This window comes from Spermophilus citellus, assembly GCF_964194105.1.
Source record: "Spermophilus citellus genome assembly, chromosome: 14".
NCBI lineage: Eukaryota > Metazoa > Chordata > Mammalia > Rodentia > Sciuridae > Spermophilus > Spermophilus citellus.
Window position 1 is genome coordinate 29666350 of NC_138194.1, and position 24551 is coordinate 29690900.

General features: G+C 37.2%; 2 protein-coding genes across 16 annotated transcripts in view; one reads left to right on the forward strand and one right to left on the reverse strand.

Annotated features, from left to right (window-relative positions):
• PLAG1 (PLAG1 zinc finger) overlaps positions 1-14407 on the reverse strand; it is a 45517-nt gene extending 31110 nt beyond the window's left edge. For all 8 annotated transcript variants that reach the window (XM_081265851.1, XM_081265850.1, XM_081265849.1 and 5 more), the window contains exon 1: positions 14188-14407. The gene's annotated coding sequence lies outside the window, so the exon portion shown is untranslated. The remainder of the gene's footprint in view (positions 1-14187) is intronic.
• Positions 14408-14742: 335 nt separating this feature from the next.
• Positions 14743-24075, forward strand: CHCHD7 (coiled-coil-helix-coiled-coil-helix domain containing 7). 8 transcript variants are annotated; one of them, XM_081265925.1, is made up of 6 exons: positions 14743-14903; positions 15198-15361; positions 16636-16700; positions 18282-18349; positions 19791-19889; positions 20629-22188. In XM_081265925.1, the coding sequence occupies exons 4-6, from the start codon at positions 18296-18298 to the stop codon at positions 20731-20733; spliced, it is 258 nt and encodes an 85-aa protein (XP_081122051.1). In that variant the 5' UTR covers positions 14743-14903; positions 15198-15361; positions 16636-16700; positions 18282-18295; the 3' UTR covers positions 20734-22188. The 8 variants fall into 8 exon arrangements, 7 of the variants coding, with proteins under 7 accessions (XP_081122051.1, XP_081122052.1, XP_081122050.1 ...); XM_081265924.1 differs by having other exon boundaries at positions 14761-14903; positions 15126-15361; XM_081265927.1 differs by having other exon boundaries at positions 14801-14903; positions 15276-15361.
• Positions 24076-24551: the final 476 nt, after the last annotated feature.

Sequence of the window (24551 nt, forward strand, 5' to 3'; positions counted from 1 at the left end):
CTAGCTCTTCAGATCAGTAACCTGCTGTCTTCACAGAAGTCAACCAGCTTCCTTGTCCAGTCAGGGAGAATAAGCAGGGGAGGTGGCCAAGGAGGCTGGGGCCAGATGATGGAGCCAGTATCAGAGCCTGATGGAGGATGTAGGTGGGCAGAGACACTCGAGAAGTATGCACTCAGCACCTGCAGCCAGTGCTGAGCAGGTTGCCCTGCTGAACCAATTTAGTTCAGCTCCGAGTAGGTAGGAAGCCTGCAAGGCCTAGTTACCTTGGAAAATGGGAGGTAAGAGAAAGCCAGAGGGAGCCAGTTCAATCCCAAAGGCTCTGGGTGATAAGACAAGACCCCAAATCATCAATGTGAGTCTCTTCTTTCAGCAGTCTCTGCTTTCGTCTTGTAAAACTTTCTGAATGCTGATGGTGTGCAGGTGAGGGTGACACAAAGATAAATAAGATCAACTCCCAATACACCTTTGTTGTAAGGTAAGGCAGGCTCACTGCCATCACAAAGGTACCCCAGGAGGGCTCTGGGAGCATAGAAGCACCATGAATTGGCCTGAAAAGATGTTTCCTGGAGAGATGTGGGGGGAAAAAAAAGGCTCTGGGGAGTCAAAAGCATGGTGGGTTACTGTTTCCAGTAATACCTACTGTGCTGGCTAAACCAAAGGTTTCTTAAATCTATTTTTACTGTCTACTTACAACATGGATGTGGTTCACAAAGCACTTTAAATTCTGAGGAAAAGAATCTTCCAGACGAGTGTATGACACCTACACTACTACTACACTTAGGGTAACAGGAATGTAGTATGAACTTCTGTCTGGAGATCTGACACTGGACAAGGACAGGCTAGAGCTCAGGGTGTCTTCAGCACCCTAATGCTGACTTCCATTTATGGCTGTCCCTCTCTAGGAAAATCCAGTAAGGTGTGAGAACACATCATTTCCAGGAACTGAACAGTACACTGTCAGCTTCTCCCAGCCCAGTCATTGGGGCAGTGATGAAAGTACCAAAGTCACAGATGAGCTGCGTGTGCCTCTCTGGGCATCTCCTCTTAATGCCTGTTGTTTACTATTCTTTGCTTGGTCCACTTCTCTCCTCCTCTGTGGGGGAAGGGGACCTGCCTTTTGTGTTTGCCTCTCTTTCCCCTCCTGGCATGTGTACATGCATGTGCATTTTCTTCTATGAATTTCCATTCCCTCATCTAAATGCATCTATGTGTGTGTGTGTCTGTGTGTGCGTGCGCACATGCCAACTCCCTTCTGAATTGCTCTTATCTGTCGACTTGCTTCCCACCTTGGGGTATGTGCAGCACCCCCAGCTTCCTTGCATGTGTGTGCACACCTCCCTCTTCCCCTCTGGGTCTGTGTATGTCCATCTTCTGGGCCCCATCACACTGATGTGTTTGGGTCCCTCTTCCTCTCTGGGAGTCTCTCTCCTACTGAGGGCATGTCTGTTTCTTTCCTCCCACTCTGGGGGTGTCTCTTTCCCACATCTGGATTTTTCATGTGTACAGGCCCTTCTGGGATGAATCTCTCCCCAGTCAGTGTTTAGTCAGCACAGTGTTTCTCTTCCCCTCATCAGCAGGAGTGTGTCTCCCCTCATACCCTGGTGTGAGAGTAATTCTCTGACCTGCCCAAACTGGAACATGCCTGTCTTGCCCACCTTCTACCTTCTAAACCTGTGTCACACTCTTCCCTTTGACCAGGTGTGTTTTCTCCTTTGGAAACCCTATGGGTAGGAGAAAGATCCAGAGTCATTTGTGCATCTCTTTCCCCTCTATGGGTATGAGCTCAGTGTGCATCCAGTCCTCTCTACGAGTCTTTCTCTCCTGGACTGAGGGAGCAGGCCAGGCCTCCTGAAGGTGAAAAGGGGAAGAGGGTGAGGGAAGGTTGTGTGAGAGATCATTAGTCTCAGGGAGCTGCTTTCAAAGGTGCTATGATGCCTTCCAGGTGCTAGGATCCTGTAGACCCAGGCAGAAGATAACAGGATGAGGATAAGGATAGAGGAGACAGCCAGTCTGCAGAAGGCAACCCATGCGCTGCTTTGGAGCACCAATGAACTATGTGCTGACAGTCATCACAGAGAACACAGGACATCCTGCAGGGAAGTTCTCTGGCTGGTCCCCACCCTCACCTGCTCCGTCTGTCTCCAGGGTGCCGAGTCCACCTATACCATGCCAGGGCCACTGTCTAGAAGCATTCCCCCAGATTTTTCCTGAGATTATGCTCCTTTTCATCACTCAAGTTTTTACACAAAAGTTCCTTTATCAGGAGATCTTCCTGTACACTGTCTCAAAGGTCCCTTTTCCCCAGGCCCCCAACACTCTTTACCCCTGTATTTCTTCTTACTGTCTTTCTACCATCTGCCACAATCAGAGAGGACCCTGCTGACCGCCTCCTTTCCTCAGTGAGGGCATAAGGCTTACTTAGTGCCTGACTTGTGGCAAGCACTTTGAAGATTCTGCTTAAAGCCTAAGAGAAGGGAGGAAAGGTGTCCTGCATGTAGAGAATTGTGATGTAAAGAGGAAAAGAATAATGGAGAATTGAGAAAAGAGATGGAGGCTTTATTAGCAGGAAGTTGCAAGTCATGAGACAGGGAGTCAAGGCTCAGGAAGTGGAGAAGACCTTACAAATCTTGAGAAATGCCAACAAATTGGTGATTCAGAAGAGGTGGAAGAAGAAAACTGCAAAGAAAGTACCACAGAACAGCAGGAGTTTGTAGAGCTGTGGAATATTACAGAACAGCCACGTGGAGGTAAAAAGTAAAACACGCCACCAGATTTGATGCCTGGGGGCTACTGATGGGTATCTGATGGGTGTTTCATTTAAACCAGGCCATCCTAGGCCTCAATTTATTCTGAATTTTAAGTCAACTTAATTTTCCTAAAACATTCTCCCTGCTCAATGCCTTTTACAGTACATAGTGCAAACTCCTCCAGGTGGTGGTCAGGCCTCAGCACACCTTTCTATCAACTTCCCTTGCCCGGCTGCCTCACAAGCCATCCTCTCCAGTCTGACTGGTCTTGGTGGGCACGTAAAAAAGGCATATTGTGTCCTCTTAAATCTCTGCTGAAGCCATTTCTTTCACCTGAATGTCATCCTCTCTTCTTTCTTCCTATTTCTCACTTAAGCCTTCTTTAAAGCCCATCTCAAGTTCTACTTCTCCCTCCCTCCAATACCTATTGTTTTCACTCTATCATTCATTAGGCATTTTTAAATACACTGCTTTGTGATCTTTTGTATATTAATTAGGCATTTTAAAAAGGAAAAAGGAGAAGGCAAATGTAAGTATCTTAAGAATGGCACAGGGCACTCTTACCACTTCTGGTTCCTACTCAGCACAAGAATGAAGTTTTAATCAATGGGAGGCAAAACAAACATAAATCACATTCTCTCATTATAGAAGGTATTAATGGTTGATAATGGTTGAGTCTAAGAGTTGGGCAAAGGCAAGAAACTAAGCATCTGTATTTATATTTTATTTTTTAAAAATATTTATTTTTTTAGTTGTAGATGGACACAATACTTTTATTTTATTTATTTTTATGTGGTGCTGAGGATTTAACCCAGGGTTCACACATACCAGGCAAGCACTATACCACTGAGCCACAACCCCAGCCCCGTATTTATATTTTAAATCACAGTGTAAAATCTTGTGATTTTAGACAAATCTTTTATATTGTTTTATTTATCAAAATAAGTTTAGCAGGCTCTCTCTCCCTCTGGAGATGGACCATATTATCCCTTGAATGTGTACTTGCTTTCCTAAATAAATCTCTGTGTCTCTGGGGAAGGAAACACACACACACACACACACACACACACACACACACACACATCTATCTCACATCTAGTCTTACCTTAAGGTACTAAAAAGAACAAAATATAAAATAAAATGAAGCAGACGATTTTTAAAGTTTTTTTATTTCTCCAGGCAATAATACTCCTATCCTGATTCAATATTTAATCACATTTCCCATGTTGATTGAGTTTTTTTTTTTTTTTTTGAAACTGGTATTTCTGTGTGTTGTGGGGAAGAAAGAGAGAAATCCCTAATCCCTCAAACCTATGGAGAGAATTATATGAATAACAAAAGAGATCTTGAACTTGGAATTTTATAGTCATAGGGACAATACTGTGTTCTGTATTGAATTCTTTTCAACTCTGCTGGGCGGGAAGATCAACAGTGGCATTTTTATCTTAGAAGCCTAACACCTAAAATTAAACCAAACTAAGCAATACTTTCAATTGTCACCATATAGAATTACATTGTTTATTGAACTAAAACCATTCACAAATTTAGAAATGTGGACTCATTCTAAAATCAGAGTCAAAAAATGACTTTCCTAATAGTTTGTTTTAAAGCAAAAATTAATAAAACTGTGCAAATCACATTAAAAGCTAAACCTAGTATATGTACTTTACACAGGCAGAGTTAAAATCAATAAAACTGAGATCCTTACTATAAAAAAAAGTTTGGATTTATATCTCTAAAAACCTCCTTTAACTTAGAAAGTTTGTAAATTTCCCCCTAACTCCTTATGTGTAGCTTAAAAATAAGTAGACACACAGTACTTCCTAACTTGAGCTACTTATTCAATGTAAAATTTATGCCTGGAAAATTTTATTTCTGTAACTTTAAAAATATAATAACCTAAATATGCACATAATTTAGCTTTATACTAACAAATCAATTTATAATAATTAGCTTCTATGGACCATCCACTCTAAAGATTGTAAAAAGTAAAAATTCCAATTTCTGAAATCATTCATGTTTCTTGCATATGCATTATGCCCGAACTTCCTATCTTACTGTTTGCTGTGAAAGAGAAATGAGACAATATAGGTAAAAACAAAGACTGTGATCCAGGCAAAGTATTTCATGGCTGGAACACAGTATTAATACTCAAAATATTTTGGGTGATATAATTTAAAAGTCATGTTGGCTAGTGATTCGGGAATAATTTAACCAATCAAGTTAAGTTTCTTTTTCTTTTAAGCAGAAACAGTCTCTTTTTTTGTGCTCATTTTTGGTTTTGTTTTCACTACAGAGAACTTTTAACTAAAACTTGGCTATATTAAAAAAATGATGTACTATACCTCTCGTCTTTAATAAAGGACCAGAACCTCTGCTTCCTTATTTGACCAATTTCAAGATAGATTAAAAAAAAACTTGTCCAATTCTACTTTATTTTAGTGAAATGACAGATGAAACAGAAAGGTATTTACCTTTAAACATGTCCAAATTTCACTTCTGGCAGTTGAATACCATACTTCTGAACTATGTAACTTTAAAAAATCTAGGTTTAGCATAGCATTAAACACAGAAACAGAATACACCACAAAGCCTTTTATGTTAATCTCAATACACATGCTCACTTTCCAGGAGTGGTTTTGGGATGTTATCGCTTGATAATAAAGCACAGAAAAGAAGTGCATGTAGTAGAGGCGCTGCCAAACACAGGGTGGCAGCACTGAGAACAAAACAGAGCCAAATAGCAACAACACTTGGGATGGCCAATGGAAGCACACAAGTGTGTGTGCCTGAAATCTGATTAGAAAAAAAGTTCTTAGACACACGGGTGTTTTGGTTTTAATTAAGAAATTCCTTTTAATTCTGGCAGAGGTATCATGCATTGTAGAAAAGCTATTATGAGTCAGCCTCTGAATGGGATCAATTGCACTTCTCTCATAACAAACTGCTTTCTCTTCCTCTTCCTGCACTCACCAATAAAAGATGAACTGAGTATGATTAAATTTAAGCATCACATCAGACCCAATGTTTAAGTTGAGCAATTGCATCTCTAGTATATATTTAAAAATATAACCCAAACTATGATTAAAAGTGCTTCTAAGACAGGAATTTAAGAATAGCCTGATCTTGGGAACAGGAGTACTTTTAAAAAAATAAAAAGTAGTTAGAAAGTTAAAGAGTTTTAAAATAAATGTCTGCATTATATTATAATGTCCAAAAGAAGGGCTCTAAAGAAAAACAACTACAATGGTACTTAAAAAAAACCTAAAATATCAATGTAAGCATTAAATACTTAATGATTGAAAAATTCAAATACAATATACATTTACCTAATTACTACCCCATTCATCACCATTTTTCTTTGAAAAATACCTAGAATAGTTGATTATACCAAAATCTTGTAAGTAATTTTGGCTATTTGAAAAAAAATATTTTTATTAATTGTCAAAGAAGATGTTAAGGAACTTCTGTAGAATGTCAGACTTTTATATGTATTCACTTTGTTTACAAACTTCTAGGCTTAAAAATAGATTCAGATACAAAAATAACTCTTTTGATTAAAATTCATATACTTTAGTAGTAAATCAAGATACTTGGTTAAATATTTTAAACTTTATTTTATGTGTAATTATATGTACTACTTGATAGTTTTATTTTCATTTCGGCTTGGGTTAACAATTATGGTAATATATTTTTAAATGTGATGTATGCCAAATTATTCCTGATGAATATCTGCCTTTTCTTAAATCGTTTTCTTAGAAGTAAACTGAAGCAAATCACATTAAAAGCTAAACCTAGTATATGTACTTTACAGAGGCAGAGTTAAATCAATTATTTGCATGACAGTAGCTCTGAGGATGCACAATTTTTATGAAGCAAGAAAAAGAAAAGCACAAAATGTCTCTAACCCTGTGTTTGGTGTGCCCTTTCCTTCTTTGAAACATTTCAAACTCTTCCAAATAAGAACTAGTAGGGCTGCTTCTATACTGTTGGTATAATTAACCAGTTTTATTTTATGTCTAATTCTGTTTTAATTCTGAAATCCTATGCATTTGAATAGTGATTTTTTTTTCAAATAAAATACTACCAATATTAGAAGAGAAACAAACTATCTAGATTGAAATTTTACTCAATTGCTACTTCAGACAATAACCAATTTCCTAAACATATGAAAAAGATTTTCTTAGATTTATTTAGAAAACAGTTGTAAAGGTACAAGGAAAGCAAATTCATGTCTGGGATGCAGCATATATTCAGATAGGCTAGTAATATTTAATATTTATTTTTAAGGTTATAATGGGTCTTTTCCAAATATAGAAATTGACAATTTTCCTATAATATGCAAATTTATAACAAATTTAGTTTTAAAGTAATGAAGCTAATTTCTTTGAAATGGAAGACTTTAAAAGAAATTATATTTAGGAAATGCAAAAAGCAACCTAAGAAAGGAAACACACTCCTATATAAAATGGTATTTTCACTTCATTGCCTAAAGATGATAAAAAATAAAATCTACTTATTATATAAATCATTTAGGGCATGCTAAAAAGCAATGTTGATTCTATGTAATTCTAGCATTAATACAAGAAAATAAAATCAAGTTATTGAGAAAAATCAAGCAGACTAAAGTTCAACTGGTGCTATGCTGAACCTGCACTCTTGAACTACCTTGTTTCCAAATTTGATTTTTTTAAAATTTCCTGATCAAAAACAATTCAATCAACGTTTACTAATGTATCTTCAAGGAAACAAAACTGACAGGATTTTCTAATTTTGCTTTTTAGCCAAAGGGCTAAATTCCTCATTCTCTAATTGATTTCTAGTCTAATGTTCTCCAAAGATGTAACTTAAAAGGTCTAATGTCTAAATTATTGATTAAAGGGATATAATTAAAAAAAAATCAGATGGCAGCCCTTTAGCTGTATGATTTTCCTGAGGATTAATATTCTTATATTCAGAAACTAAAAGATATGAAGTCATAAATAATAGATATGTGCAACTCCACTATTGGTTTGAGACAATAATTCAGATACTTAATAACTGAAATCTAAAATGAGACTCTCATTCTCAAAAAAGGTAGAGTTCAAGATTCACATTCTACCACCTACAAGGTAGAAGATTCTGATGCCTTAAGGAAAAGATGCCTCCTGCAGGCTCAAAATATTTTCTAATACTAAAGACAACTTCTATTCCAGAATATAACACCAACAGGTTTCATTTCTCTTTCAGAAAAATCAATTGTTATTAAATGAGAAAGAAAAGTTCCTTTATTCAGCCACCATACACCTAAAAACATTCAAAAATTAAGAACTTTGTTTGTGAAATGTTGTCTTTATCTTATGAAAAGCTTTTGAAGTGTTATTAAGTCTGTCAGAAATTTAAATTGCCCCAAGGAAGTCCACAGAGCAAACTATTTTTAGACTCAAGTTTTAGAATTTATTTCACTAACTTAAAGTTTTAAGCTTTCTGATAAACAGTGAAGAAAACAGTTTTCAATAGTTCATAAAGTTCTCAGAACATTTCACTCAGGTACACTTTTAAAATAATCTTCAAAATGTTTTTTAAATAGCAGAAAATGATTTTTCTTATTTTTTTAAAAATAACTTCAAATAATTACTACAAATTATTCTTACACTTTAGTTTAATTCAAATCTATGAAGAAGGAAAGGCTTGGGATTTATTTTTTAAAGGACACTGTAAATCTAGCAATTTGATTAAAAATATTCTCTGATAGGTTCTCCCAATTGTCATGCTTATTTTTTAGTAAAATTATTATTTTTGCTTTATAGTTGGCTATTCTTTACTCACATATGTTGAATTTTAAGTTTACCACAATTGTTATTTTATTCTGAAATTCTTACTTACCTAGTTCTTTACCATCAATTTTGAGCATTTTAGTTTACACTTATGCTGCTGTTATACACTTTCATTGTTTAAAACTCTTATTTTAAAAAGGCATCAAAAAGACATTTTTACTTTCTAACACTTTCACATTTCTAAGTTTTCTATGTTTTAAAATTAGGGAAAGATTCCACTTAGAAACAAAACAAGGAAATGTTTTAAGCAAACTGCTTTTCCTATTAACCTAGAACATAATTGCATAAGTTCATTCATTACACACACACACACACACACACACACACACACACTTCTTAGGTAGTCATCTCAAATTCCCAACACACACTGTGGTTAGTTTTAATACCATGATCCTGTAGTAACTCTGTTTACAAGACATCCAGGGATTTTAAAATACTAACAATTTTAATGCAATATCACACTACTTCACTTTTTAAAAATGAGATATTATTTCTGTTGTATAATATTTTTTCAATTCTTTTTTTAAAAGCAAAATTCTTAGAACAAATACCAATACATATACAAAATTAAAAAAAAAAAACAAAAATGTTCCAGTGTCCTTGATAGTCTCACATCACTATATCCTGGTCAATACCACCCTGCAAAGAGGAGGCAGGGACAGGTGTACAACACTAAGTAGAATGTAAACCATAAGCTAGTAGGCCAATTAAAAGTAAAAATCAAATTGTACCTCTGTAATAATTTCTACTAGGCTTTTGTACCAGTATATTTCTCATAACTTCAAATGTTAATTAAGTATACACCCTACACCAGTATTCTTATAAACCATTTTAATCTGAAAATTTTCATTTAATTTCTCAAATTAAATTTTATAATTAAATTTGCAAATGAGATATAAAAGTTTCCCTAACATAAAGGAAAAGCATTAACATACTGAATTTGGGTTTGGAAATTTCAAAAAATTTAGGTAATGAAATAGATATAAAAAGCAAGAATTAGTTACCTCTGAAGTGTTCTTATGGTAAAATATAAAAGAATTCTCATGCATGAATTATAAAATCATAGTTAACTTTACAGTTCATCAATCTGATGTACCCTGCCCTTACATTTAACTTATTTGTAAATACTTTTCCAAGGCTACCTAAACACTTACTAATTGGTTAAATATGCTGCCTACATTAATTCCTGTTAAAATTAAAGAAATTAAAGGTTCACCTTTGTTTTTTAGCAATGGCTGATTTTTTTTCAAAGTATTCAATGTTCCAGAAAAGGTGTTTATTAGTTTCTTAAAACATTTAAGATCTGGTTCAAGGGACAATTTATAGCCATTTCACTTTGAACATATTCACTATCTTAGATTTTGTTGTACAGATTCAGTTTTCTCCCTTTTCTGAAACTCTTCCTTCACCCAACTAAAGAATCTAAGATGTTATCAAAATTAAAAAATTACACTTATTTCTTATACATTTGCAAACATATAAAAAAGAACATGTATTCCAAGCAATGTAAGTAAAATTATTCAGGTAAAACTTATCTTGATATTTGTGTGTATGTATGTGTGTTTGTGTGCGTGTGTAACAGGTAGTTTTTTACATATCTTGATTTTTCAAAGAATAAGATTCTAAACAAAAAATATTAAAAACATTCCTAGAAGTATGACTATTTTTCATTATATAGCTCAAGATTCAAATGATTACTAAAACAAAACTTCAAAGATTGCTATAGATATGTTTTAGTTGTCTGGCTTTTCAAATCTCAGTTAAGATAAGAACATTACATTTAATTTAGAAAACAATAACTTAATCCTAAGAAAGGTACATTTCCAGAATACCAAACCAAAATATATTCAGTGACAACAAGGATTATTTTAAAAATGAAGGGAAATTCCTCATATTTGATTGATATTAAAACACAAAGAATATCCTTAAAATTTTAAAACTATATCGATAAAAGAAAATTCACTAATTTATTTAGCTTTAAAATGCCTGTTTATTAAAATACTTTGGTTATAATAAATGTATAATATTTTGTCAGTATTAGTCCATACTTAGAAAATCATCTTCCAGAGCAGCTAAATTCTTTAGAATTTAGAATAACAACATTAGGCATATAAATTTCAAATAAAAGTAATAATCTGTGAGGTTTCTCCAAATAAAAGAGCATTTGGGGTATATAATATCCTTAGATTATTTCTTTAAACTAGTATAATTTTATAGTAGCTTCAGACAAAGGATGTTCAACAGGTAATATTTCTAAAGGCATCAAAAAACCTTAACACAACCAATTCAAATTAGGTATTATGCTGTGACCTATCTAAATAACTCTCTAAGGAATTATAGATTTCATATTTGTGCACGCTGAGTGCACTTTCTAATACAGGCAAGTAACTAGTTGTGTAAAACCCAAACAAGAATGTCATAGTAATGGGAAAAAAAAGTAAAAAAAAAAAAGTCCCACAACACCAGCACTTTTATTTAGATTGACAATAACCTAACCATAACTTGAAGTGTGAACAATCTAAATAGCTCAATGATTTAATATAACTGGAAGAAATGCTTTCCCTTCACTTTTATAGAGATTGAATTTATTGATATTAGTATCTGGCTTGTCAAAGTGGCAACTATTCAAATTTAAAAGTATCATTTATTTTTAATAGGAAGAAAAATTCTGACCACTTACAGTAAATGTAACTGTCTTGAGCCAAAACAATGAAAATTCAAGATAAACCTCAAAGGTTTTATAATTATTGGTGGCATTCTAAAACCTCTACACAAAAGATTGTTGGGAGGGGGTTTCTCCATTAGTAGATCAATCCCTTTCCAATCAATTTTTATTAGCAGTGGTTCATGGCATTAATTTTTAAGACAAGTTCTTAGAAAGTTTTAATCATTTCCAAAATGAGAAGTCTCAAGATGATGGACTCAAACACTACCACACCAATGTAATGTTGCTATGGAGGTATTTACAGAAAGATGCCCAGAGCTCAGCTAGGAACACAAGTTAACATACAATAGACTATAAAACAATAATTTGTTTATATAGTATGGCAAGGAAAAACATTCTGTGTAAAAAGTCTAAAAATTCAGCTTTAACTTTAGTCCATTTCTATAAATCATAAAAACAAAGGAAAATAGGAATTTATCTCAGAAACTCCATATACCTGTGCAAAACGAACACCAGTAACTTCTGTTCAAGATTAATCTTAATCCCAAATAGAGTACAGCTAACAACTCACACATTTTAAATTTTGAAAACACTGTGGACATCTGAAACATACGGGCTGATAGTATTTTATGATTGATAAACATTTCCTGTTAAGTACCACAAATATATTCAATATAAAATATGCAAACTGATGGTTCTCAGAATTTTAGAATATTTTCATTTCAAAGCTTCAAAGTTAGAGCATACATATAGGATGGGCTTTAAAACTGACTATATAAGTAAACTTTTCCATGATCTTGGTGTATATGTTTTCCTTCCCCAAAGAAATGCCTACTGCTTATGATGTTAAAGAATCTTCACCACTCTGTCTGTAAATTTTAACCAGAAGTCCTCCATGTACCTGAAGCCAAATTGAATATTAGGTATTTTACAGCTCTTACAAAATGGCTGTAAATCACATTATGGGCATACATAGCTCTTTGATCTCACTGCACAGAATTCATAACTGTTCAATAATGCTATACCATTATACCACACACCTTAAATTATTTCCATTTTTCCACAATTCCTTCCAAAATCAGCTTCCAAAGCAAAGCAATGTAACATGAAAAGTTCCTGGGAGGGCTTGTTACACAAAAGAACAGCTTGGATGCAAACTAAGCTATATGCATATTCATCTACTGTTGAGCTTGTTTATCCCTCCTCTCCCTCCATCCCTCCTAAAGGTGGGTGCATTTGAGTAATGGAAAGAGAAGGCTCTTCCATCACCACACCCTTCCAGCACCTCTGCTTTTGGTCCTCAGAGAGTCTGGGTAGGTGATGAAAACCATAAGAAAAGAGAAGCTGTCCCTTTAAAATGCCCAGCTCTGTCCCACATCCCACGTGGAACCAACATCAGCAGCACTTTGCCATTAACATCAATGTGATGCAAGAGGCACCATCCTTTTATATAGATAAAGTCAGAAAACTTCTGCTTAACATTCCTTAGTGAGGATGAACAGGTGAAGCAAACGTGTCAGGAAGGGAGAAACTAAGCAATTCCTTACCCCTCCCCAAAAGGTACTCCAGTCCTGCACTCCAGCCTCTCTGTGCAACATCACCTCTCTACCCCTCCTCTGGAAAGCCCAGTTTAAATAAAGGAGGGAGCCACTAACAAAACCTGAAGCATAAATGCGACGAAAATGCAGTCTAAAGCCGGAAAGGTTTATCCTTCCAATCACACATATTAACTCTATTAAGAAAATGGCATCACTTTTTTTCCACCAAAAAAAAAAAAAAAAAAAACCAAACCTCACAAAGATCATTAAAAAGGAGTTATAAAATACCAAATATAGTGTTTATCTTATCTCAGATCAGTCCACATTACCAATAAGTTTAGCAGTTTCTGCACTACTACCTCCCCCTCCTTCCCCCTGCTTCTCTTGCATCGGATTTTCACGTTTTCTCATTGTCGGTTGAGTTATAAAAGGCTTTTGCCCTTCGAAAGTTTTAAAAAATAAATAAATATTAACTCCTTGGTCCCTGCAAAGTCAAAATGGACTTCAGGAGAAAGGCGGTTCATACTTTTACCTTTAGCGAGAAAAGGGGGAGCATCCCGGATTTTTAGGGATTTTTTGCGATTTTTTAAAAATTTTTATTTGGTTATATGCCTGAGTTCTCCCTCCATTTTGGTTGTTTATGATACTGACAACAAGCTGTCCCTGCTCTGTGCCGATCTCCTGCTTTCATTTAACACCCCCTCCCCCTCCCCCCCCCTTCGCAGCCACACACCCCGGGCTCACACCTCCCCGCAGACCCCGCACCCCGACCCCGACTCGCCCACCTGAGGAAAGGGCAAAAACAAATTCATTTCTCCAGAAAAGAAAAACCTCTTTTGAAAAAGGGGCAAAGTTACCCCAAGTCACTCAAAGTGCCCCCCAAATATTGCCGACTGCGGGTTTCCGCCAGGCCCTTTGGGAAGCGACCTTCCCCCGGGATGTTTTGGTGGAAAATGCGGAGACTTTACTCTCAAAACTGAATTTATATTAATTTTTCCCTTATTTTTCGGGTCTCTAATGTCTTCCGCTCTCGCTGCTGCCGCTGCCGCTGTCACAATATTCACAGCACCAGAGAGGAGGAGGAGGAGGAGGAGGAAAACTTTTCAAACTTTCCAGACCCTGAATAAAGGTTTTTTTTTTTTCCCACCGACCTCACCTTCGGGTCCCCAGTCGCATCGCCCCCTGCCCTGTCAGATGCGACTTCGGAAGTCCTCGCAGCCCCGCTTAATTATTTTATTTTATTTTTTATTATTATTTTTCCCTCTGGGGTCCTGAGCAGGGGCTGAGAGAAGCACAAACTTTTCCTCCTCCTGCCGCCGCCGCTGCTCCTCTGCCCCCTCAGCTAGTCCCATAATTTAAATAACCCTGATATTTCTCCCGCTAAACGCCTCTCCGCCGCCCCGGACCCCGGGAGAACTCACCGCGGGGCTTTAACATCCTCCCTCCGGCCCGTCCGCCGCCTTTACACCGCCCGCGGAATTTCTAATAATTTTTTTCTCATATTTCGGGCTGGACGCGGCGGGCCTGGAAATTGTTTCCTTACGCCTCTTTCCAGCAGCCATTGTAGTGTATGCGCTGCCCCTGCAGCCCAACTTGCAGCTGCCGCTGCCGCCGCCGCCGCCGCCGCCGACGTCGCGCCCACCGCCGCCTCCCCCGGCCTGCTCGGCCACCGCCCCCGCCTCCCGCCGCCCCGCCCCCGGCCCCCACCCGCCGCTGCGCCCGCCCACCTCGCGCGCTCCGCCCTGAGGCCGACCACTAGGCGCCGCCGCCGCCGGCTGCTGGCCTGACGATTGGTCCGTGGCACCCGTCCGTCAAGCCGAAGTGTTAAGAAGCTAGCCTCGGCGCGGGGGGCGCGGCGGGGCGGGGGAGGAGGCGGGACTGCGCGCCCCGCCCCGCCCACTCCTCCCTCCTCGGCCCTCCTCCCGCCAGCCGAGGGCGGGGCGAGGCCCGCCCGCCCCCGCCGCGCAAAGCTTAGCCAGCCTGTCAGTCTGACGGGGCCGCGCGCCGATTGGGCTGGCGACCGCCGGGGAGCGGGGGCAGCACGTTGGGGTGCGCGCTACTTAAGGTCCTGCTGCGTGAGCCATTGACGTGTTTGGAGCTGGAGACGGCCTGGGCGCTGGCGAAGCGGCAGCCCGAGGTGAGTGGTCCCCCGCCCCTCCCTCTGCTGCCGCTACTGGGAAGCGGAAAGAAAGGGGCGCATCTGGGCCGCCACGGGGTCCGAATCCACTTTTGCAGCGCACAGCTGCTCCCTCCAGGCCTTGACGCAGCGCGGGCCGCTTCCTGTTGGTCTTCTCGCTACCCGGGTCTGTATAACCGGGGGCGAAGAAAGTGACCCCGTACCTTGTTACTGCACCTCCAGGTCTTCTTCATCCTCCTCTCCAGCTTTCGAAACTAGAACGCCCCCCTCACTCACCCACTTCCCACTTCTCAGCGTTTTCGCAGTCCCGGACCCCCTCTTCGTCGCAGCACCAAGAAAGGTGTGCTCACCTATATCCGTTTCCACGATTAGACGCTGACAGGCTGCACCTTGGAAGGCAGCGCGGCCTCGGATTCACATCCTTTCAATTTTTCCTTCGGCTTGCTTGCCCCATTCCGGTATGCACCTTTGACTTACTGCCCCTGGCCCTCTGCACCCAGCAGTAGTTAAGGTTATGGTGTTTCTGCATCTCGATTTAGCAGTCACAGATCCTGCCTAGACTCTGACCAGCCAGTGGGCATGCACGTGTTCAGTAACCTTCCCTTCCTCTTTCCCTTTAAAAGCTGCTTGAAGAGGGGGGTGTGAAGGACTGTGTAAGAAATCAAGAACTACTTTGTTGAACAGTTTGCTCCTTGGAGTGGATTTTAGAGTTCTGCCTCCGATGTGACCCCTCCTTCAAATCTTTGGGTTTCTTTCTGGCTATCATGCTAGTATTAGAGTCTTGTAATATTTGTTTAGTGCTGTACCTTCAAAAAGTAAGTAGATAAGGAAGGCCTCTTTAGCTGAGCACTCGATCTGGCCCTTCAGCTTTACTTCTGGTTGTAAATTGACATTCCTCTTCATTTCCAGTTTAACACATAGGAGATCAGGCAAAGGAGGTGATATTTCGAAATTTAAAGTGACTTGTGCTTATAATCCGGAAGGAAAAGAAAATGAAACGCAAATAAAAATGCGAATAAACTCATGCAGCAAACGTGATCCGGGTGTGGATATTACCTAGTTGTTATTTTTAAAGAATTTCTGATGATGAAATACAGAGTAGATATTTTCATGTAAAGTAATCAACTTTAATTCTGTGTCTGATCATTGCTGAGATTATTATATACAAGGGTTATTTATGAACAGCTTAGGGTTCTGTGTTCTCACATAACAGGATAGATGTGAAAAGGAAAGTTGTGAATTTATTTAGCACCATTATTTTTCTTAGGAGAAGTCAAGCCTGCAAAAGAATTGTGTCCCAGAGAGCAAAAGTCTTCAGATATAATTGAATGGCATCTTGAATTTCCTTTTTGCCAAGATGTTTTAGTTCACTGGCTATTTTCATGTACTAGTCAATGAAAATCACAAAATAAAATTATTTAGTGATTACTAAAAAGTAATCAGAATAACCAGACCCTTTCCTGCCCTTCTTTTCAATGACTGGGTCTCTTTCAACCTGGACATCTGATTTTTCCCTTTTCAAGTTTATATTTTTATACATTTTTTTTTGTATTGAAAAGCATAATTATCCTAAGTTACAAAGGACTACAGCAGGACTAGAATAATGAATGAATCGCTTCAGCTGGGAAAGCAGATACTCTCAATAATACTAACATTATACAAACCCATTCAAGTATTTTACTTTTTTTTTTTTTTGGTCCTTCTAAATGTGATATCCTGCCACAATGTAGAGATATTGTACTAGGAGTGTGAGGTGGAACCTTCTCCATCAAGCCAGATGACAAGTTTTCTTTTCCGGTGAGACATAGGCTACAGGTTCTTACATTCTCTGCCTCTGCTTTTAACATGGCTGAAGGAGAAGGTGGGGGCTGGGTAGAGTCCAGGGATCTTTCCACACAAGAGGTACCTTGAGACTCTCATTCAGGAGATGCCAAACTGTCTAGACCAAGCTACCCAGGTTTTTGGCCAAAGACCCCCCTCCAACCTCCCTAACTATTGGTTTTGCTTCTCCTTTCCACGTTCAGAGACTTCTCAGAAGCTTACTTTATTTTGTAAATCAGCCATCAGAAAAGGGGAAAAAAAAAAAGAACTACAGTAGAACAAAACAAAAACATTCAATAACTTTGACTTGGGGATTCAGGGTCTTTATCTGAGCCCCAGGGTCCAGGCTGAGGCAGGGATAGGTAGGCCTTATCTACTGGTGGTGCATTTGCTCCCAGGTGTACTGGGTAACACTTTATGGAGAATACCTGCACATTTTAGGAGCTTGTCTGATATGATTGTTTTTTTCTGAATATATTTATTTTAACACTATTGATATTTTTTTGTGATCCCGTCTTTGGCACAGAAAGTTGAGACCATTTCTTTTTTAAAAATTTTATTTATTTTTAGTTGTAGATGGACACAATACCTTTATTTTGTTTACTTTTATGTGATACAGGACTGAACCCAGTGCCTCATGCATGCTCTGCAAGTGCTCTACCACTGAGCCTCAACCCTGGCCTGAGACCATTTCATATAAAAATTCTGACCTCTGTGTTTTTACTGACAAATTCATTTTTTTACTCAGTGGAGTTTTGTGGGTCACAAGACATTATTTGCTGGCTTGCCCTTTGACCCTTAGGAAGAAGGATGATTAAGCTAGAACTAGATTTGGGAGTACAAGGCAAATCAGCTCCTTAGGCTTAGTTCACAGCATCTTAAAATATTGAGGGTGGTTTGTCAATAGTATAGCAATACATTGAAACCAAAAAATCACTTTGAAATAATTTACTTAACTGTTTTTTAAGTTTTTTTTCTATGACATTTCTTTGAAGGTAGTTGCCATACCAATTTCAGTTGAACCCTCCCAAATGGAGTTAACTGAAAGAAATGTTTTTTAAAAACCCTATGGCTTTGCAAAATGTCAACTAAACCATAACTTGGCTTTTTTGCTATATTGCTGTCCTAGTGTTGGTCACAGAGTAGTCATTCTGGTTATTAGTTGACTAAAGTTTTTGCTAAGGTGGGCTGTACTAGATTATCCTTTCCTTAATTTATATGCTAATTAGTGTATAATAAGGAAGTATTATTAGATTTTATTAGTATATTTAGTTGCTTACACTTAAGGAATAAGAGTAAACCACAATTGAATATAGTTGAACTGTCTTTCTCACTGGGCATTAGAATCAAATTTCAGTATATGTATTTCAGTATGGCTTTTATATTAAGGCACATGGCGGTACAAAGGAGAAACATATCCCAAATGCAGAGGATCCATGAAATTCTAAATGATCATTATGCCAGAATTAAATTTTCAGTATTTGTGGGGTCAGTAAGACTTATTGACTTATTTTCTGTTATCCACTGCCTAACAATTTTTTGTCTATCAACCTTCAGTAAGAAGACCTAGGATGCCCGTGGTGACGCACCGACTGAGAGATCCTGACATAAATCCTTGTTTGTTGGTAGGGTGGTTTGCTTTTCATTTACCTGAGTGTTAAGTTGAAGAAAAAACAAAACAGGCTTCTTCTAATTGTGGGCTTTTCTTTCCTGCAGTTGTTGAATAAAGATATTTTTGTACATAACATACTTCTGACTAGTGTTTTTTATTTCTCTAGAATGTTTTTAGATGTTCATGATTTAGCTAATAAAGATTCTTCTTTAATTTTGCTTCTTTGTAAAATATGCAAGCCTTTAGTTGGCACTATAAAACTAGAGAGGCGTTTGTAAGACTAAAAAAATCTTTAGTCCAAACATGGAAAACTGGAAGGCATCACATTTTTAAGTTGCCACTGAAATTTGTGGTTTTAATAGCACTGGTTTTATCATGTCCTTGAGACAACCTGGCTGAGAGTAATTGGCTAATAGTAGATAACCTATTTAAGCCTAAAGGTTTTCACAAAGTTGTCTTATAGAGAGGATGTTTTATTGTAATAATAAGCTTGTATTTGCATTAATTTGGTATGATTTGTACTCTCTTGTAATTTTGTCATCCTTGTACAATGTTGTGATTATATTGATGCTATGAGGAATTACATTGCCTGACCCTATATGTGTTTTTCAAAAATATGCATTAAATATTTGGCATAGAAATATAGCTTTCTTCTGTATATTAGATTTCAACAGCTTTATTAAGTAAATCTATTTAAATAGAACACATTTCTTAGGTCTGTGAAGCAAATAGCATACCTGTTTAATTAAATCGTACTTTTAGGTAACTTCTCATAATCATCTCTTTCACTTTGAAGTTTGTCATCCAACCTCCTTCCAGTTAAGACAGCTTAAATTTAATTCCCAAAAGGCACCTACCCTCTTTTAAATTCATATCCCTGTGTTCACTTTGGTTTTGAAGTGATATTAATAATAACTATTAAAATTTCTTACATATTTTACTTGTGTAATAGAGTAAATGATAGCCAAAATGTACTGAGATGAATGGTGTTAATTTAGGTTGCCTTGATGTAGACCACTTATTAGCAATTTATTTGAAATCTCAAAATCAGCATTAAAGTCAAATGTCAAATCAGAGTAAGAATTTGGAAAATCCAGGAGAGCTGTACTGAGTCAAGAGACTTGTTTCTCATTCTAACTGTGCAGCAGTGGTTTGGTGGATATTGTTCCTTGCTACAGTTTCTGGATCATATGATCCCAGTTAGTACTTTGGCTCAGACTCCTGTGATCAGATATTCAGAAAACTGGCCCAGACTATGAAAAGGAAGATATCTGCTCCAGCAGAATAAATTCTTGGATAGTTGGCAAGATTATTCTGTTTTCGTGTACCCATTGAATAAAATGATCCATTTTACTTTATCTGTCTTGGGACAAAATAGCTTTAAAGTTTTTGTTTTCAGGCCTTTTTAATATCTCATTCTACCTTTTAAATAATGTGTTTCTTGCATATTTAAGGAATCTGATGCTTCTAGCAGATGCATGGATGAAAATAACTATGATAAGGAAAGATGTTCCAGTTACTTCTTGAAGTACAAAAACTGCCGGAGATTTTGGGTAAGCCTAGCTTGGTGAGCTTTGTTTTAAAACCCATCATTTCAGCATGAAACTGAGGCCCATAGTCTTTTCCCGGTGATGGCCATAGGGAAACAACTTTTCTTCTATCCTCTGTATGTATTTCAGTCCTGAAGGATCCTAGAGAACTCTTATTAATTATTTCATCCTATTCTGAGGTATCTGAATGCAGATTTAATATGTGAATCTTCGTAGGTATGTAAATCTGCAGCCCTAAAATAATAACCTTGTTGTAAATTTAGTTTTTCTGAAGATGAGCAGAACATATAACTTACTTTACTCTCATGTCATATTAGGCTTCCATTTATGCCTCCTTTGCCACTACCATTCTTGGTAGTTAAGGTTCCATTTTCCCAATGCATTAATATGTAATTTGTTTCCCTGAGCACTGGATCCATCTACCTCCTTTTATTTGCTAAATGAACTGTTGGTTTTGTCTAGCAGTTATACAGTAGTCTTCTTGGTGAACTGTATACACTCTTATGCTCTTGTACTCACACAGTGTGTTCCCATTTCAGTTACTATTAGCATATTTCTATGAGAATAAGCAATTTTATTTATTTATTTATTTTGTTTGAAACATCAGGGGTCCTACAACTACAGTTTGGATTTATTTAGCTTGACTTTCAGAGTTTTTGAGAAAGCAGTAGAAAATTACTGGCAAATGATTAGCATTTCATACACGATTGATTTTGGTTTCTTCTTTTTTGCCTATACACAGAATTCCATCATGATCCAAAGAAGACAGAATGGAGTGACACCATCTATGCCCACAGCAGCAGAAAGAGATGAAATCTTGGGAGCAATGGGGAAAATGCCTTATTGAATGTTTACCCTAAAATTATTTATGTGAACTAGAAGCAGATAATTTTTTAAAAATGTACAATTACTATAATCTTTTAAAACTTGACTGGCCTTACCCAGACAGATCTGAAGATTTACAAGGAGAGACAGAATTCAGTTAGTTTTGTGTCCTCTGTGTTTGTTCTCAGTGCCATGATAATATGTCACTGCCGCACTGCACTTCCAGGAAATAAGGAAGGTTAGGGAAGATTATTGGAGTTGAGCTTCTCTGCTGGGTTTCACATGAAAGTTTAGATGTGAACAAGCAAAGACTTAATGGGGCTGGGAGTTAGGTAGTATTTCCAAAGAAAAGAAATGATAGGAAGAACAACATAATAGAAGGAAAGCTTCTGTTTCACCTAGAGTTTGAAATGTGTAAAGGTGAAGGGGATGAGTGGAAAGGTGGGTTGGGGTAGGTGTGTGGTGGTTCTTAAACCTCAGGCTTACCCCTAAAATCTCTTTTCTTCCTTCACTCCTCTTTGTTTAAATAAGGTTAGTACATTCACTAGGGGGGAAATGGGTGTAGGAAAACTGTTCTAAATAAATGGCATGAAAAAGAACTGGTGTTCTTTCTTTTCTTTCTTTAAGGAAAGGCTTAGGATCCTAGGCAACAGTTCATAAATTCTGGGTAACCTTATGAAACTATATTATCAGTTTTTGAACTACAGAAAGACAAAAAGAAATGGGTTCCCCTGGAAGGATTTCTGTTTACAGAGTGAGGTAGACAAGGAAGGATGTGGGGGCTTATCTAGTGAGCTCAACTTCATTTTGTGATATAAAAAGAGTGAGTTTTCAGTTTGGTGCATTGTATAGCATATATACTTGCTGCCTTTAAAAATCTAGTTTGTTTCATTTACAGAGTAGTTTTGTAAAGAGACATTATTTAATAAAATTTAATGTAGACAACCAGTGAAAATAAATTACCGTGTCCCTTCTCCTCATCTGATCCTGGATCAAGAGCATTGTTTTAATGACTGCCGACAATCAACTATCCATCTGAGTCCAAAACAGTTGAGAAGTTTTTAAATTATATGACCTTGATTGTTAAATGTGATTCTATTTGAATAAAAAATGGATTGTTTCAAAAATTCTTTCAATTTTTGTAATGTTGTAGAAATAATTGGTTAAAATAGGACCTGAAGGGAATTATGTCCTATTTGTGCGAGAAGCATTTCAGTACAGGCTTGTTTCAGAGTTTGGAATTTTAATGTCATCTCTTTAAATGTACATACTAGTTATAAATATTCATTATGTAGCTGTTTGTCCTGATATAGCTTTTAAAATTTCCATTTATTTGTTTTAACCACTTTTGCCTTATTAATAAGCATTTCAAATATAGACATGAGTGCCCACCTTAACCACCAGTGTCTTCTTGTGTGAACATTCATTTCTTCCTGAATATATACCTATAAGTTCTGTTGGGTCATGTGGTAACCATTAAACCTTTTTATTTTTTCTAGGACCTGATAAACAGTTTTCCAAAGTGGTTGCACTGTTTTTTACAGTCCACCAGCAGTGTGTGAGAGTTCCAGTTTCTCAACAGCCTCATCAACACTTGTTACTCTGACTTTGATGACAGTCCTCCTAGGGCTAAACTGTTGTTTCCTTGTGATTTTGCTTTGCATGTCTCTGATAGCTAGTAATGTTTGTTGAGCATCTTTTAATGTGCATATTGGCTATTTGTGTATCTTTGGAGAATTTCCCTTCAGATCCTTTGCCCATTTTGGACTGGGGAGGGGTACTAGCGATTGAACTTAGGGGTACTCAACCACGGAGCCACATCTCCAGCCCTATTTTGTATTTTATTTAGAGACAAGGTCTCACTGAGTTGCTTAGCACCTTGCTTTTGCTAAGGCTGGCTTTGAACTCACCATCCTCCTACCTCAGCTTCCCCAACTGCTGATTATAGACGTGTACCACCATGCTCAACATTTGCCCATTTTTAATTGGGTCATTTTATTTATTAAATGGTAAGAGTTCTTTACATATACTAGATACACACACACAAAAAAAATCAGATATACAGTTTACAGAATTTTTCTACTATTTTGTGGTTTGTATTTTCACTTTATGGTGACCTTTGAAGTACAAAAGTTTAATTTTGGTGAATGTGAAGCTGTACAACATTAACCTTTTAAGTCAGCAGAGTATTTATTGCCCTCTTCACGATAAAATTCCAATTTTTTCTTTTGTTGCTTTTGGTGTCATAGCTAAGAAAGCATTGGCTAATCCAAGGTCACAAAGATTTATACCTGTTTTCTTCACACAGTTTTATGGTTTTAGCTTTCACGTTTAGGTCTTTGATCTATTTTGAGTTGATTTTTGCATATGGTCTGAAGTTGGAGTTCAGCTTTATTTATTCTCTGTGTCTATGCAGTTGTTCCAATACTATCCATTAAAAAGACTGTTAAATTAAATTGTCTTAGCACCTTTGTAGCAAATCAATTGATTTTTTTCTCTTATACTGGGATTGAACCCAGGGGTGCTTCAACCCCTGAGCCACTTCCCCAGCTCTTTTTTTTATATTTTGAGACAGGGTTTCACTGAGTTGCTTAGAGCCTCACTAAGTTGCTGAAGCTGGCTTTGAACTCATGATCCTCCTGCCTTAACCTCCTGAGCTGCTGGGTTTAAAAGGTGTGTGCCACCATGCCTGGTGCGAATCAATTTATTATACATTTGAGAGATTTTTTTCCTGAACTTTCTATTCTATTGATCTATGTATTTCTACCTTTATGCCAGCACCCTACTCTTGTAGCTTTGTGATAATGGCATAGCTCTTTGATGGTTGGTTTCTGTGAATATTTTCTATGAAGTATCTTGATGACAAACTAATTTTGGAATTTTTGATTGGCAAATTCTTAACATATATTTAATATGTAATGGCTCCACCCAGGAAAAATTGTGTAATTCAAATCTCTCTTCAGTAATTCCCTGGTTCTTAGCTTGCTTCTCTACACAACGCTGGTAACTTCAGTGTGCTCTTCTTATAACCTGATTGTGCAAGATCTCATTGTATCACCTTTGAGAGGCAATATCTAAATGGTTTCTTTTACCACCACTGTTAAATTTGTCACTCTTGTTTTTCTTCAAATTTTGCTTTTAGGAAAGTGAAGCTTGATTAATTAGTGTCAGAATGCTGTGAGAAATTTTTATATGTCAAAAAAGTAGAAGTTATTTACTGCGTTCATGTTCATTGTTTTAGAAAGCATTTCATTACAAATTCTCAATATCTGGGGATCTGCATCTGTACTATGTAAAAGCAACCCTTTTGAGAATCACTCATCTGTGCCTTCTTGGGAGAAATAAACAGCATCATTCATGGTTATACCTTGGTCTGCATCTAATGTGTAATGAATGGCCAACAAATGTGTCTGTGTTTGGGAAATGGGGGAGTTGAAAATTAAAAAATGTATCAGTTCAAACAATGCAAAAGGGTAGGTAATGCATAATGAATCTGCCCCAGCAGCAGTCAATATCAAGAGTTTTCAAGACTTTCCGTGCATATACGAGCATATCTGTATGCATTTGCTTTGCAACAAGGAACATCATAGTACTTGATATATATAAATTACTTTTTTTCTCTTGATGATGCAGTTTGGGATATTTTTTCTATTAGTGATTATAGATTTATTTCATTACTGTCAATGATTGAAGTTTCCATTATACAGAATACCATTATTGAACCAATCTCCTACTAATGGGTATGCTATTATGAACAAGGTTGCAACAATCAGCTTTTTATCAGGGTCTCTGCCCTGTATATTTTTATCTGTAAAATAATTCTCTTAAGAGTGGAATTCC